Genomic DNA, 15675 nt, shown 5'->3' on the forward strand with positions numbered 1-15675 from the left:
GCCGCAGGTGAATACAAAGCGGCAGCCGAGCTTCTCAGGCAGCACCAATGGCACCCTGCGCACCGGCAAGAACAATTCCATCATCAACGGCCTCGGCAGCCCAAAGCTCTACCCCAAAGCCCTCGAGTACGAATCGGCGACGCTCAAGCGCAATAGCCGAGAACAGCACATACGCGCCGAGCTCGATCAGGAGAAATACTATTGAAAGGTGGAGGATCGGGTGTACGGTGTTGACGATAAGGGGGTTGAGGAGGGTATGGACGGTTGGGATTGTGCCGTCGGGCTTTCGTTACAAGATTGCACACGCAATTAATGTGCCTTGAATGTGTCGTGTACGGCGAGGGATAGGCATGGTGGAGGAGGAGGAGGAGGAGGAGGAAGAGCAGGTGGAGGAGAACTGCGAAGAGGTTTGTTAATTTTACAAACAACTCGAAACAAACGTGGCTCGTCATTATGGTCGATATTTTTCATTCTTATGTTTGGGCGTGTAAAAGTATCTTTTGTGGCAAATACTGATGGGAATAATATTGACGGTAGTTCTACTTTTCTCTCTCTTTATCTCTCTCTCTCTCTCTCTCTCTCTCTCTCTCTCGTCTTTCTCCCTCTCTGTAACTATTGCTCTAACTATTGCCGATATATATCAGAATGTCAATTCGCGCCACAATTATTCTTTCAGCGTAATGATTTTCTTATGCAAAGGTCTTATAACCTATGTTGAGCACATTATATTATGAAAGGGTAATTATTTATATGTCGTTGGACGTTTTTATACGGGAAATTTATGTAAGGCAATGATTGTCTACGAATGCCATGTAAATGTCGACGACTTTTATTAGTTTTGTTATAATTTGTTGATTGATTTAGCGGTTAATGTACGACTTGGCTTTAATCTAAATTTATATTTACTGTAAAGCAAAAAGCTTTTTATTATTTATTACAAAATTTATATTTCTTTACGAATAGTGAAAAATGTATTTTAAATTTTAATTATCATTATGAGAATAATTATAAATATATAATTATAATAAATTATAATTATTATGAATTTTTATTTGAATGTAATTTCGCTTAAATAGGAATTTTTTTATTTATTAATTTTTTTCTTTATTATTATTGTTTTTTTTTTTTTTATTATTTCTTTAACTTTTTAAATCAATACGACTTTGTAGAAGTACGCAATTCTTCAAAAGAAATTGAATTTTTAAATTGACAAATTTGACACATTGAGTATATTATTAATGTTATTAATAAATGTTGTATTAGAGTTAAATATAATGTCGTGAATACATAAATTAATTTCAACGGTGATAACAAGCATAAGAAGCCTACAAGTGTACTTTTAGCTATTTGAAAGACTTGAAACAAAGCTGTTTTTATCGAATTAACGTTAAGAATTGTGCGATATATTCCTCTTGTCTATTGTAATGGATAAATAGCTTTTATTCTATAGCGGAATGATGTAAAACGTTATTATTATATTTTTCTTCTTCTAATTTCGTTGACGTATATTCAAAGGAATTCGGCAATATTAATTTTAGTAAATATAAAAAAGCCAGTCATTAGGCTTGAAATGTAATATGGCTGTCCGTAACTTTTTCTGTCATTGTGAAAGATATTTACGATTTGTTTGAAGTATGAATTGAAAGTTTATAATTTTTGTTTAATGTACATAGAAGCAGAAGTGTGTATGTGTGCACGCGATTGTTTATCTGTAAATGATTGAATGTATCCCCTTTCGAATGTGACAGGGCATTTTGTCAATACATTTGTAAAAAATTCTCATTTGCACATTATTACTACTACTTAAGAGATTCGCATTATTATTAATTCTTCATTCTTAACTCATGAGCATGAAAGTGCGTGAATGAAATCAATTAGCTCGTAAGATTTTTACAAACAATATACACTGTAAATAAAAAATGTCTATAAAAATGTTTTTATACGCATAAGTCGATAAATGAAAGGCATATTAAAATGTATATTTTTTTTTAACAAATTATCGTAAGTATTGTGCCATGAGATACGCAGACAATAATTCACTTCAGATGCGTTTTTATGAAAGAAAAAAGTACGCATTTATGAAAAATACGTACTCGGGGGGGGGGGGCGAGAGTAAATTTTCCTTATATAAACAAAAATCAGCCATTTTTACGGTTACAATTGTTACGAGGAAGCGGAAGTTAATTATTTATTGGCTCACATTGAGCCGCGACCGCTTGAATCAGAAATTCTTTTTATTCCTTTCTGACGTTTCAACCTAACCGACGCGAACAAGACGGAAGTCTACCTTTTTTAATTATTTTTTTATGCGAAATACATAACTGCAACATAACGTCGCTCTGGCCTGGTGTAACACTAATTTGTGAACCTTGCGTGTGTGAATATGCAAGGTATATTTGTAACCGTATAACATTGCGAAACAATTGACACTCTTACACTGCTATTTTTGTCTCATTATCTTACATTTATACAATAAAAAAAATTTTTGTATAAGAAACATGTTGTTTTTTTCATACCTATTTTTCCTTCACGAATCAAGGCGTTCGTTTTATTGACATAGAATGAAAAGAAAAAGCAAACGATATCCGTTATTCATAAATTATAAATTATTTATATATATATATATATATATATATATATATATATATATATATATATATATATATTTTTTTTCTGTGTCTCATATAAATATTGTTATTCTGTGGATCATATTAAATAGAAAAAAAAAACAAAAAAAAAACAAAAAAACAAAAAAAAACTTGAATATAATTATTTCAATATTATTGATAGATTTTTATTATTATCTGTAGTTATATTTTCAATAAATAGTTGTTCATATACAGATTTCCACTAATTTGAGAAGCAATATTTGTTATTTTATCTTAGGATAAACTACTCAGAGCAATTGGATCTGATGTAGTTAGGTTCAAATCAATAACTGTTGATAATAGTTGAACTAGTTATTTCTCAAATGAGAAGTATGAAAATAAAAGAAATCTGACATTGGCAACAGTTAACTTTATTTACATATTTAATAAACATTACAAATATATAACATATATATATATATATATATATATATATATAATTTTTTTTTCACTTCAATGTTGATTATTTAAAAAGTATGGATTAATGCTAATGCATTATTGGTTCTAGAATTATTCATTAGTACATCACTAATATAATAATAGAAAAAATATATCTATTAAATGTATCCAATTAACAAGATATCGCATAATAATAGTACAATATAAGTAAGCATCAATACATCAATATTTAATGAAACAAATGTACAGCAATTAGATTAATACAAATATCAGCCCCTTAAATCCATTATACAGAACGAGAATCGTGTTGAAAATATTGATGTAGAAACGATCTCTTCTTTTATTAAATCTTTTATTAAATCTAATATTTGACATAATAACAATACCCTATGTCCTATTTTTCATAATTTTACGGGAAAAATTTTATTATTATCTTAAATAAGCTAACTTACTAGTTTGCCAATACAAAGTAAACTGTTGTATATGGGAGCTGAAATTGTATTAAAATTCGCATTCGAAAATCATTATTGGATAAAATTAAATTCGATAATTGAAAGTGCACTCGATGGCTGAATTGTTGAATGCTGAATAGTATTGTTAATGCACGAACATAACACAGTTCGTCATACGGTATATATTATGCATTTTTTATTCCTTCGTAATTTCGTATGTACCTGGCAACAAAGTTATTCTATTACACTTTGCTTGTACATCAAAATGTAATATATAAATAATTTTTTTTAAGGGATAACGTGTGAGATGATTACTATCGATTGCAATCGACGACACGGAATCTCCAACTCGATCGGCAATTCAATTATAATGCCGGGATGTGTTGAACGTTCAGGTTATAAATTACATGCCAAGATGAACGATCAAGAGCAAAACCGGATCTTTTCCGTCAGTCGCCGCCAAGATCTTCGCCAAAGTGTTCAATTTGTTCGATAACGTAGTTCATATTCTCGTGAGTTGGTGGAGGCTGGCAGTTGACAACCATGCGAAAGAAGTTCTCGTATCCTTTGTGAACCATCGGTGTATAGCCGATCATCAGCGTCCCTTTCATGATCATTCGTTCCTTAATATCTGGCGCAATTTTATGCAGCTTTTTGTGCCACTCTTCGTTTTCTAATTTACCTCTCATTTTTGGCGGTATGTACCTGCGACAGAGCAAAACATAATATTGGACAGAGTAGATTAAGAGAAAGAAGGCGCAATTATTACAAATTCAAACTCATAATTGGTTTTGGATTATTGATTATTCGAAATTATTTGCAATAATAAAAGTTGCGTATTAATATCCATTAATATCATATTAATAATTATAAATAATTATAAGCATACTATTTACATGTAAGAAATGTGTAATATAATTCCTAATTGGAATAAAATTGCAACAATATTGTATGTAGCAACTTTTTATACTACTCCTCAGCCTCTATATTTGCAATACTCAGGAGAGATTTATCGCAGTAATGGCATAATTAATTTCTAATGAATGTAAGCATTTATTAATATATTACCAGAAGCAGATATTGGATCCTTGATACTTAGGAAGTACCATCCTGAATCCCGGACGATTTTTAACAAGTTGGAAAAAGTACTCGGCTGCCTCCATAGCTACGTCGACGGAGTGCCGTAATCCCGCGGTGCCCCGAGCTTTCCACATCAGCCATAACTTCAAGGCGTCTGTCTGCAGTGAAAAAAATCCGATAAGTAAAAGAAAGACCTTGGAGTGGCGCTTGCGGAGCACCCAAACTTACCTTCCTGCCGCACTGGACGCTCTTATCTCCCGTGTCCCAAGACACGTCGTAGAACTTGTCTTGCTGAAAAAGATACTTGGCCCCGGCGCAATTCGCCTCGTGCAGGGCATTCTTGCCCTTGACAAGGAAAAAGGAACACTGGAAGGGTGCCCCGAGCATTTTGTGAGGATTCCACGATACGGAGTTCGACCTGCGATGGCCATTTATAATAAATGTTCGATATTTCTCAGTCTTCGGCCTAATTAATTTTCAATTATTATCGGACGCGACGATCGGTCAAGTGGCGGCGAGGCAATCGCGGATAATACCCCGGGGAATAAATATTTACATGAAAATCAGTATTATCAATCATGCCGTTGCTCTTGCATTAAAAGCAATTAACTTTAATGATATTTGAGGCATAATTTGTTATCGTACGCTTAATTCGCGATCGATTAGTCTCTATAGTATCGCAGTTGACAGTGTCATTGAGATTATAATAGAGTCGGGCGATTCCGAATAATCTAATGGATTATGAAGCTCCAATGCTTCATTATCATTAGCATTAAAACGAAAGAAACATACAATCAATGTACTTACTGTTCGATCCCTGCGAGGCGATTGCGATAATTGTTCGATAGCAAAAGTGTGCCGCCCAAGCAAGCCTGTTAAATTCATCGAGTTCGAATTAGAGTACATTTAAAAAAAAAAAAAAAAAAAAAAATTTAATAATCGATATGTCCTGTCGGATTAATAAACAGATACAAACATCAACGTGGAGCCAAATATTTTCCTCCCGACAAATAGCCGCTATTTCCTCCAACGGATCGAATGCCCCTAGAACCGTCGTACCAGCAGTCGCATTCACGAAAAATGGTACACACCCCCTCTTCCGCGCTTCCACAATCTTGGATTTTAAGTCGTTCACGTCCATGCGTCCGAGCTCATCGGATCTCACCTGAAACGACGAGCTTAATTATTTTGCGCGTTTATAATTTGCGGTAATGAGGCTAGTCGTCAGCCAGCCTATTAAATCCATAATGATTCATAGAAGCCGTATGTGGCTGGAGATAAGAGATGAGAACACTTTCATTTTGAAATCTGTATGGTGAATTCTGTGAATTTGAATGTTATTTTGAATATCATTTTATAGACTATCATAATTAATTCAGATATATATATATATATATATATATATATATATATATATATTTATGATATTTTTATCATCTAATTTATATTATTATATAAGACATTTTTGTGTGTGTGTGTGTGTGTGTGTGTGTGTGTGTGTGAGCGCGTGTGTGTGAGCGCGTGTGCGTGTATCGACAGATTATATAAATATTTTATCTTTATTTCGAAAGATTATTGCATTTTAGTATATTGTACATCTCTATTTTAATCCATTTTCCACTTCGTTAGTTTTAATTTACTAACATTTGTATACGACGTATAATGAAGTCGTATAATTTTTAAAAAGTGCAAAAAATTTTTTTTAAATCACCATTAAAAACTATTGCAATTCTATCGAGTTGTAATATTTATATAATAATTTGATCGTCGAGTTGATATCTGTTTTTCGTGCAAAAATATAAATCTTATTTTGTTTTGCCATTCTATTTTAATACGTTGTAATGACAATATCATAGTTGACTTGGTACATGCATCCATATGCATAATACGGATAATATTTCAGGCAATGGTAATGGTATTACATTTTCTTTTACAAATTTAAACAATAATACGGTAAATTTTAATAAGTTGAACGAACCATACCTTTCTGTCTTTTACAATATTCATTTAACTTAAGCCGTCATTTTCATATATTTTTAAGCGAGTATTTTAAACGTCCAAGTTCAAAATTTACATACATATACAGAACTTTATCTAAGATTGCCTATTTGGTTTTATTTATCAAAGATTTTCTTTTAAATACATTGGCATTTTCATATAAATACGTATGCAAAGATTTTGCTTCAAATAGCATTTTTACCCCTACAATTATTATTAGTTAATAATTAATTATACTTTATGTAATATACATTATAGTTCATTATCATTTTTTCTAGTTGAAAAATATTTTAATCAAACAGAGCTGTTTCAAATGCAATTGCAAATACATTTTGTGAATAAAGCTATTGGCAAAAAAAAAAAATGTTTTCTTTTTTACAATACAGAAACAAATCTTCTTTAACAAAGCAATTGTTATTTAATATCATAGATACTTTCAGTGCCTCGACGATCCCTCAGTGTACGAAAGGAATATTTGTCAAGCATATAATAATAACTTGTAAAATATAAAGGATTATGTGACTATCCTGGCTTAGTCTCGTATCTTCAAACATGTTATCGTAGACTTTTCATGTCCGTTTTAACGGACGTAAAACGAAATATATATATTAAAAACTTGTTCGGTTTGGAGATTAATTTTCTTTGATTTAAAATAGAAAAGAATATATTCAAAGCTATATTCTATTATATTTGTTTTAAAATTAAACTGAATAATTTAATATTATTATTAACAACGAATTATTATTAATAGCGAATTAGCCCTTATACAATTACGTCAATGTTTTATGCTTTCTGAACAAATATTTTATGTAAATTTCCCGACGTAATTTCATCAAAATCTTGTTCGTAAGACAATAATTAAAATGCAAAATCGGAACGATCGTTGTTCAAATGTAAAGATATTGTATAGCAAACAGTTCGTAAAAGTAATGTCAAGGGGGAAGGGGGAAATAATGGTTATATGGTGAGCAATGTAACGTCAAATTTTCCTAAGTAACATACGACAAATTAAACGAATTTTATGTAATATTATATCTCTATTATGTATTTATATGAGGAAATTAAATTATCTTGTATGTTAAGTGATTTTGTAAATATTCGTATTTTAAGAATATTTTACGAATAATCTCAAGAATTTGTATTTCAAGACGCTTATTCGTATTTAATTTTATTTAAAATATCGAATGTATATTGGCTACGGAGGATAAATTTCATGAAATTCTTTCATGAAAGGTAATGTCGTTATTTTATGTAGAAAATGAATTTGGATAGTATAGGATAATATTAATTTTAAACTCGCGACGATCGACATTATAACGAAACTCGGCGCATTAACGGCAGATATTATTGTAAAACAAATTAATCGATCAATGTCAAACTCGCTGAACTAAAGAGAATCTATAAGAGTTGAACAATCACTGGCACTTAATACTTTATTAGTACGTATGTGAAGTATTATTCTGGTATTTTATCGAGAAAGTCTCGAATTGGCTCGATTAAGCAAAAGTTTGGTAACGGCGATTAAAAGGGTATAAAGTAAGGGGTATAAAGTGGCCTTAGCCATCGGCGTAAAGTAATCGTCGATTTAATCGCTCTCCTTCCCGCAGACATCGCGGCGCGTCGACAATATTGCCCGGTCACGCTCTACTTAAATGAAGAAAGCGAGGAAAAGAGGGAAAGCAGCTTAGCCATTCTGGATCCGTCAAATCTTGGCAAAGCGAATAGCGAGCGCACCTTGAAGATGTTGTCGGTGCCGATACCGAGCCAGTGCGCGCCTTTCGTGATGGAATAGTGGCCGTCCTCGCTTGTAAGGAGGCCGAGGGTCGGCAGCCCGTTCAGGCCCTTGCTCTTGACCTCTGGGAAGTAGTGGTAGCGGGCGAGGACAATGCCGTACATGTTGGAGAGGCTGCCTCCTGGTGAGACGATGCCGTCGGCCTCGGGCATCGGGGGATAGCCGACCAGTGCCAGGGACTGGGCGAGTACCTCGCGCTCCAGGAGCGTAAAGACAGGCGCCACCTCGTACGTGTACCTGTCGTAACAATTAAATGCCATTTTGCCAATTGTCGACTTAATTGGCAGCGTCAAGTTGCGGCGCTCGGACGCTCCACAATGTAAGAGAGCGCAAGGAGGCAAATTTGTTTTCCAACGTTAATTATTGCCTATAATAATGATACAAAGCTTATAAATCCTTATTAATAAAGGACCTTGATATCGTTATTGAGACAACGTGTATCATCGTCTTATTGATGGTTGATTTCAATTAGATGTCGATTATGATACAAAGCCCGTTATTAATAAGGATGCGAATGATATAATGTAAAATTGTATTACCCGAGTATTTTTACTAAAGGAGATTTCGAATGTACAGTTTGCACGTGGATGGTGAAATTCAAATTGCATGTACAGCAGTAAATAAATTAAATTCAAAGTTACATTGCAATGGCGATGAAAAGTCTCTCGCTACTCTCAACGAGCTCATATGCGCGAGTGTTTACGCACTTTTACACGCGAATGACTGTGGGTGCCTCTCTCTCTCTCTCTCTCTCTCTCTCTCTCTCTCTCTCTCTCTCTCTTTGACTCTGTGACTCTATGTGTTTAAGTGTTTGGACGAGTACGGACATTCGTATACGTGGTGAGATAGTAGATAAAAAAAAAAAAAAAAAAACATCCAAATTCGTGCCAAACAATGTATAATATATATTTACTGGCTTGTATTTAGTGCCTCGGTGAGCCAAGCGCCAGCGAGGCCATAGACGTCGATGCCGGCAAAAAGCTGATTGTGAAAGTGCGGACTGAACGTTCTCACGGAGTATTGGACGATCTGCCGTACAATTTGATGTATTTCCTCTTGATTAGCCCCATTCTCGCCCAATTGTGCGGAAAATTCTCGCTATAAAATCAATAGAAGCATTCGCAGTTTTAGGATTGACCGGACGATCGCTACGTCTGATCAATTTTTTTCATTTTTTTTCATTTCAGTCGTTGTTGAATTTTCTACCGACAATATTTTACCGATGACATATCATTTGATCTAATGACGAAAAATGATAATATAATTCGTTGCACGGAATTTGTAAATAATATTAAATAATAATATCTAATTCAATGGCTTTTCAATTATTCATCCATAAAGCTTAGTTTTTAAAGATTTTTGCATATTAAAATTTTAATTTAATAAGGACTACATACATACAACTATTTTATATTTTATTATTCACATAAAAATGTGGCAAAATATTTTAAATTCTAAAAGAAACATTGTTATTTATCAACCGATTTTTGTCAATCAAACAAACAAATAAAGCCTGAATTTATACTATTACTAAACGAGTTTTCAGTGATTATTTTTATAGTTATTCATATATACATATATAAATGCTTTAAATTTTAAGTATTTTTGTATGAATTAAATATTACATTAAAAGGTTCTTATTAATATTATAAAGTAATTGAATATTAAAAGTATACAGTAACATTTCAAAGTAAGAGATTTATTAAATTATTTGTTCGGAATGGACATATTTAACAAAAATAAATATGCCCTTTGTCAATTAATTTGAAATTCGTTTAGTGAGATATTGGCAATTAAGCCTTTGAAATATTCTATTCATCAGAATGATTTTAGAATTGTGTAATTCACACATCAAATATTGATGAAGCATATTAAAGATAGAATACTAATATAATATATAAATACTAAAATAACATTATGAAAAGATGAATCGTTGTAATGGTAACTGACGTATTGCAATATCGCCTGTTCTATAAGAAACGAAAAGAGCGAGCGACAGTGTGTGTGTGAGGGGGAGGGGTCGCGGGAGGGGACGGAAGAGTGGGTAGAAGAGAGTGGGAAGAAGAAGAAAGGGATAGAGCGAGATCGAGGAGCAGGGTTAGCCAGTTTACATAGCGCGCACTATGTTTACGTAAATGGTAAAAGAGTTTTCTCGATAAGGCGACGACTGTGATTTTTACAAGACTGCCAACTACTACAATGAATAGAAATGGAAATTTAATACTTATGAGTATATCTGCTTATGCTTGAATTTTGGATCTTTTTTGTTTGTTTGTTTGTTTGTTTGTTTGTTTGTTTGTTTGTTTGTTTTTTTAATATAACTCTAAGCAATAATTTAATAATAATTTGCTAAGTTATTGTTCCTAAATTGATTTTTTTTTTCAGTACTAGGAGTGTAGAATTCAAAAAAAAAACAAAAAAAATAAATAAAAAGACCACATTGGCGCGTGAAATTATTCAACGATACAAGTAATTCGGCAAAGAGTTTCTTATGCAAAGAATATTTAAGAAGTATTTCAACGGCGCTCCTTACGATAAATACATTCATACATTAATCAGACGGTACAATTACATTCCATACTAATCAATTGCAAGTGGAGATTAAAAAATAAATAATGCATTTTTTGCCTAAGTATTTTATTGGCGAGAGTACTTTTGGAACTTTCATTTTAATGAAACGTAGAACTTTAATATCCGAATGAGCTATTATTATGTTTTATCCGTATAATACGGGGACTTTGGACAAGCTAGATGAAGGTAATTTTAAAGCGAGTAATCCACATTTACATTTGAATAAGCAACGGCGCATTCATCACGTTAACTACATAAATAACAAATCGAAATTGCCCTTAAACTGCGGATGTTAATTGTCGTGGATCGAAGAGAGTTGGAGTCGGCGAAATGGGCTAATCCTCTAGTAAGGTCAGCAATCGATTAATCCTTAAATAAAGCCATTGTAACCTCGTGGATCGCTGACCCGAGCGAGCGAGGAGGAAAAAGGTGGGAGCCGTTGGACGGGAGCAAATGTCGCGAACCTTAACAAAGGAACTCACCTGTAGCTCGGCTGGATGAAGGAAGCGCACGATCGGCTGCTCGGCTCCCGTATCGAAGAACTCGCACTCGGCAAGGGCCTCGAGGATGTCGCGCAGGACGCCCTTCGCCTCGACGGCACTCGGGCCAGCGGCCATCGCGCCGTTTACCCACGCAGCCGTAGAGAGAGAGTGAGAGCCGTGGGCCTTTATTTCCCAGCGAAGCTACGGAGTACTTGCGAGTCCGGCCGACCCCCACCGCATCAACGGCCAGCCGAGAGGGAAAAGTCCGTCGTCACCGGCACGCGCCAACGTTGCTTCTCGTCGTCACGGCCATACATGAGGACCGCAACGCCACGACGCCGAGACTCCTCTTTCTAAATTATTCCCTTAGGCTATTGATATTCCTTCCTTTCCTTCTCCTCCGCCTTTAAACCTTACGTTTGGATTTCCCGATGACTTGGTAGTCCTGTCACGGTAAAGAGAACTGAACCTGAAAGATGTATGAGGTATGCATTCGCGTGACGCCAGGTCCGTTCTCGCGTACATTTCATTCGATTGATATAAATGATTGACGTATGGATTGTCGGGGGCATGAATTTGTCTCAGCTCGGCTGAAGCCAATTGGCCCATGAGGCAGATGTCTCGGCTTATTTTGCGGCTAAAATGCTTGACGAATCCGCGGAATGAGAAGAGTAATAAAAGTTAAAAACCGAGAGCTCGGAAGGAAATTGCAGCTCTTTTACGCACGAGTGTTTCGTTTCGACAGAAGTGACAACGAATCAATACATATATAATGCCTCTCAGGAGTTTGTTTTATTCTTATTTTCTCTCTCTCTCTCTCTCTCTCTCTCTCTCTCTCTCTCTCAAATCACCTCAAATTTGACTATCATTATTTTGTATAAATAAATATAATAAGGTCATAAAAGAAAGTAGTTAATAAAAACCTTTTTATCATAGAAGTTGTTTCTTTAATCTTTCTTTTTGAAAAAATCGAATCAATGTTCATAATGCATATCTATGTAGCTAAACACGTTGAACGATGATAAAATTACAATTTTTTTTTCAATATGAACTCGTATATAAAGTGGTATTTAATGTTTGAATTTTCTGTTCTATACAACTATTTTACAAATCCTTGATTTATTCACACTTTGTTAATCATTTATAAGCGAATTAAATTTTAATAAAAAATCATTCAATGAATTTTGAATACTGGACCATTTAGATAGGATCGGTGAAATATTATTTCTAATAAATTTATTAAATTACTTCATTACTTAGAATATTTATGGATGAATTTTATAAAACTTTCTTTATCGAAAATTTTGATATCATATTTTAATTAATTATTCGAATTGTAATTTTCAAAAATTATATTTAACTATTAGTTAAATACAATCGCTTATAAATTATAAGCCATGAAATTATATTTAATAAGTGAATTTAAAAATATTTTGTAGTGCTCCCTCGGAGCAATAATTCTCGGAGCAAATAAATTATCTATTATTTTCAATATGTATATTATACGTACAAGGACATATACAGGCTCAATAAATTTATTTATATATATATATATATATATATATATATTGTTTTTAAATTTATTTGAAATTGATAACTATTTAATATACATGAATAATTTAAACTAATTATTTTTCAATGTTAATTTTAGTTGGCAATTTCATTTTAAGAAAATTGTAATAGAAACGAATGTATTTATGTGTCGTAATTGTAAATATGGTATAACACAATGGAATTTTTTTTTTTTTTTTAAGATCATACTTTCAAAGTATTGAAAAGTTATTGTACATTTTTCTCGTCGTCTGTCCTTATTATCAATCGGTATAAAGTTTTGCATAAATAATTTAATGCTTACAACTAGGGGGATGTTTTGTCAAACATGGCTATTCTTTTCCAACACATAGTTCCCACAAATACTTTGCAATGATAGTTTAACAATATCTTACTCATTATTAGCTTCTAGGATTGAAAATGTGTATTGAAGTGTATTCATTCTTAATTGTACAATATAGAAAACTAAAGTGGCTTGTAGATTTATTGAATTATTTGCTTGCATATAATTAGTAATTAATAATAATGTGGAGCTATTATTATTATTATTATTATTATTTTTTTTTTTTTTTTTTTTTTTTTTTTTTTATTAAAAAATATCTTAATTTAAAGTTGTATAATTAAGTATATATCAAAGTAGTAAGATATATTTAGAAAATGGTATAAAAAAGTACTTTAAATTGTTCAATGTCGTTTTAGGACCGATCCAGTATACTAAACAGTGATAATTAAAAAGCATAAAATCTACTTTCTCTTATAATCAATAAGTTATTTATACTTTATTTATACAACTTATCTGAAGTATAGATGCTAGTATATTTAGGATATATAATTTCTTAATAAAGGTGTTTGTTATTTTTTCTAATGTGTTAGTTACATAGTATTTTATTACAAATAGAGTAATTTTACTTTATCGTCGTCAGTCCTGGAAATCGCAATTTCCAGAAACTGCATTACATTGATTTCTTCTAACTGGATTTTAATGCATTGCGTGCAGTTAAAAAGGAAAACGGAACAAAAACATACTTACTCACCAGATTTATTGAAATATCGTGCGGATGAAACAAACGTAAATTTCACTTAACTGATGAATGAACTATACTGAGTAACTAATCGTAATGTTACTCAGCCAATCACCACGAAGTTTGCCGTCTGCATATTAATGTCCTGCCGTGAAGAGCGAAATCAGTCCTTTCATCTATTGCGTTATCTATTTCTGATACTCCATGCACTTGCCATCTGTTTATTACAGCGTCGTCCCTTCTTTGTTTTCATTGTATTTCGATTAGCTATTATTAATCAGTTTATTCGCTCTGTACACAATGCATAATCAAGACCTTCATTCAGCGATTAACGAGTGCGATATTGCGATAATAATGGATCTTTGCTCAGTCACATTTTCGCTGCGTGTAAGTCAGTCTTTGATTAAAAATTTCGAAAATTGGTCAAATTAATTAAGTTAGTGTCTTTATATTGTTGGCGCAAGTTGTCTTATCGTCTCAAATAATATATATTGTAAAATATCATATTTTTTATTTAGCTAACCTTGACCTGGAAGAATGATAAACGCATGTCTACTGATTGATATATAAATAATCTTCCGATATTGTCAGAAAACTATCGGCCTACTAAATTTATTATTTTAAGGATAAGGTCAGTGATCAAATGTGGATTTGAATATTTTAAATATATTTATAGAATAGTGAGTTTTCTAACACTAAATAGAAGCCTATTAATACAGATTATGATAAATGAAAATTGATTTAAAATTTATATCCACTCTTCCATATTTTTGACGTAGATTTTATATTTTTATATTCATTATTAGACCTATAAATATTACAAAAAATTTTACAGACATATTCCGAAAATGCAAAATAAGCATGTAATACCATTTAATTAAATATCTTTAAAAATTTTAACTTGCAAATGTATGTTGTAACGTTTCGTCAAAAAGTTTTCATACAAATTTCATAATTAATTCTACTGTAGCAACTTTATAAACTGTTGAATATAAGAAAGAGAAAAAAGGCAAAGTATATTTTGTTAAAAATATAAGATTACAAGCAATTAGTATTGATCACTTTTAAATAATTAAAGCTTATTGGTCTTATGTTTATCTTTGTTGGTTTCTTATAAATTTATAAATTTAATTTGATTATTTTGTTTATTTATTTATTATTATTATTATTATTTTTTTTTTTTTTTTAATCATTCCTTATATAAATTAATTAAAAAACTTTATATATTAAGTGAATAGAATAGAACATGTGTCAATTTTCAACAAGTATGTAATGTAAAAGAAAAGTGAATAATACAACATTGAAACTAGAGAAAATAAAAGAGAAATACTGATATTAATAATTAAGAACAATGAGAGATAAAAGGAACTCTATTTATATAATATATGCATTAAGTTTTCATCATTGGAAGAATAAAGGCAAATGTATAAAGGTTAAAAAAATAAGGATAGAAACTTTAAATAATAAGAGCAATTGCTTATCTTCAATAGATTTTAATATACAAATCTCACATTTAACAGAGATGGAAAGAAAACAACTGAATACATATGCAAATTTAACACGAATAGTATAATGTTAAATTGAATGACATTATGTTCAAAATTAAAAATTAAATAATAACGTTTTTACTCATCATATATAGAGACTACAATGATTAATAACATTTTAAAATGTAAATAT

At 31.9% G+C, this 15675-nt stretch overlaps 2 protein-coding genes across 2 annotated transcripts in view; one reads left to right on the forward strand and one right to left on the reverse strand.

Annotated features, from left to right (window-relative positions):
• Sema5c (Semaphorin 5c) overlaps window positions 1–239 on the forward strand; it is a 108609-nt gene extending 108370 nt beyond the window's left edge. Inside the window, exon 16 of the mRNA XM_011499112.1 lies at window positions 8–239. Within this exon, the coding sequence (XP_011497414.1) occupies window positions 8–205 (198 nt within the window). The 3' untranslated portion in view covers window positions 206–239. The remainder of the gene's footprint in view (window positions 1–7) is intronic.
• A 3667-nt stretch (window positions 240–3906) lies between these two features.
• Window positions 3907–11796, reverse strand: LOC105361831 (cysteine sulfinic acid decarboxylase). Its single transcript, XM_011499113.1, has 8 exons — window positions 11423–11796; window positions 9283–9467; window positions 8312–8606; window positions 5556–5744; window positions 5387–5451; window positions 4808–4997; window positions 4568–4737; window positions 3907–4204 (listed from the first exon to the last, which is right to left on the reverse strand). The coding sequence occupies exons 1-8, from the start codon at window positions 11555–11557 to the stop codon at window positions 3949–3951; spliced, it is 1485 nt and encodes a 494-aa protein (XP_011497415.1). The 5' UTR covers window positions 11558–11796; the 3' UTR covers window positions 3907–3948.
• Between the last annotated feature and the right edge of the window lie 3879 nt (window positions 11797–15675).

This window comes from Ceratosolen solmsi, unplaced genomic scaffold (assembly GCF_000503995.2).
Source record: "Ceratosolen solmsi marchali unplaced genomic scaffold, CerSol_1.0 scaffold2, whole genome shotgun sequence".
NCBI lineage: Eukaryota > Metazoa > Arthropoda > Insecta > Hymenoptera > Agaonidae > Ceratosolen > Ceratosolen solmsi.

Bases quoted from the DNA above. Each gene is read 5' to 3' on its own strand.
- LOC105361831 (XM_011499113.1), bottom strand. From the start codon at position 11,557: ATGGCCGCTGGCCCGAGTGCCGTCGAGGCGAAGGGCGTCCTGCGCGAC. The intron at 5,745-8,311 runs GTGCGCTCGCTA...TCGTCGTTTCAG, and splicing joins GCACCGACAACATCTTCAAG to GTGAGATCCGATGAGCTCGG. The intron at 4,205-4,567 runs GTAATATATTAA...GCTCTGTCGCAG, and splicing joins GGATCCAATATCTGCTTCTG to GTACATACCGCCAAAAATGA.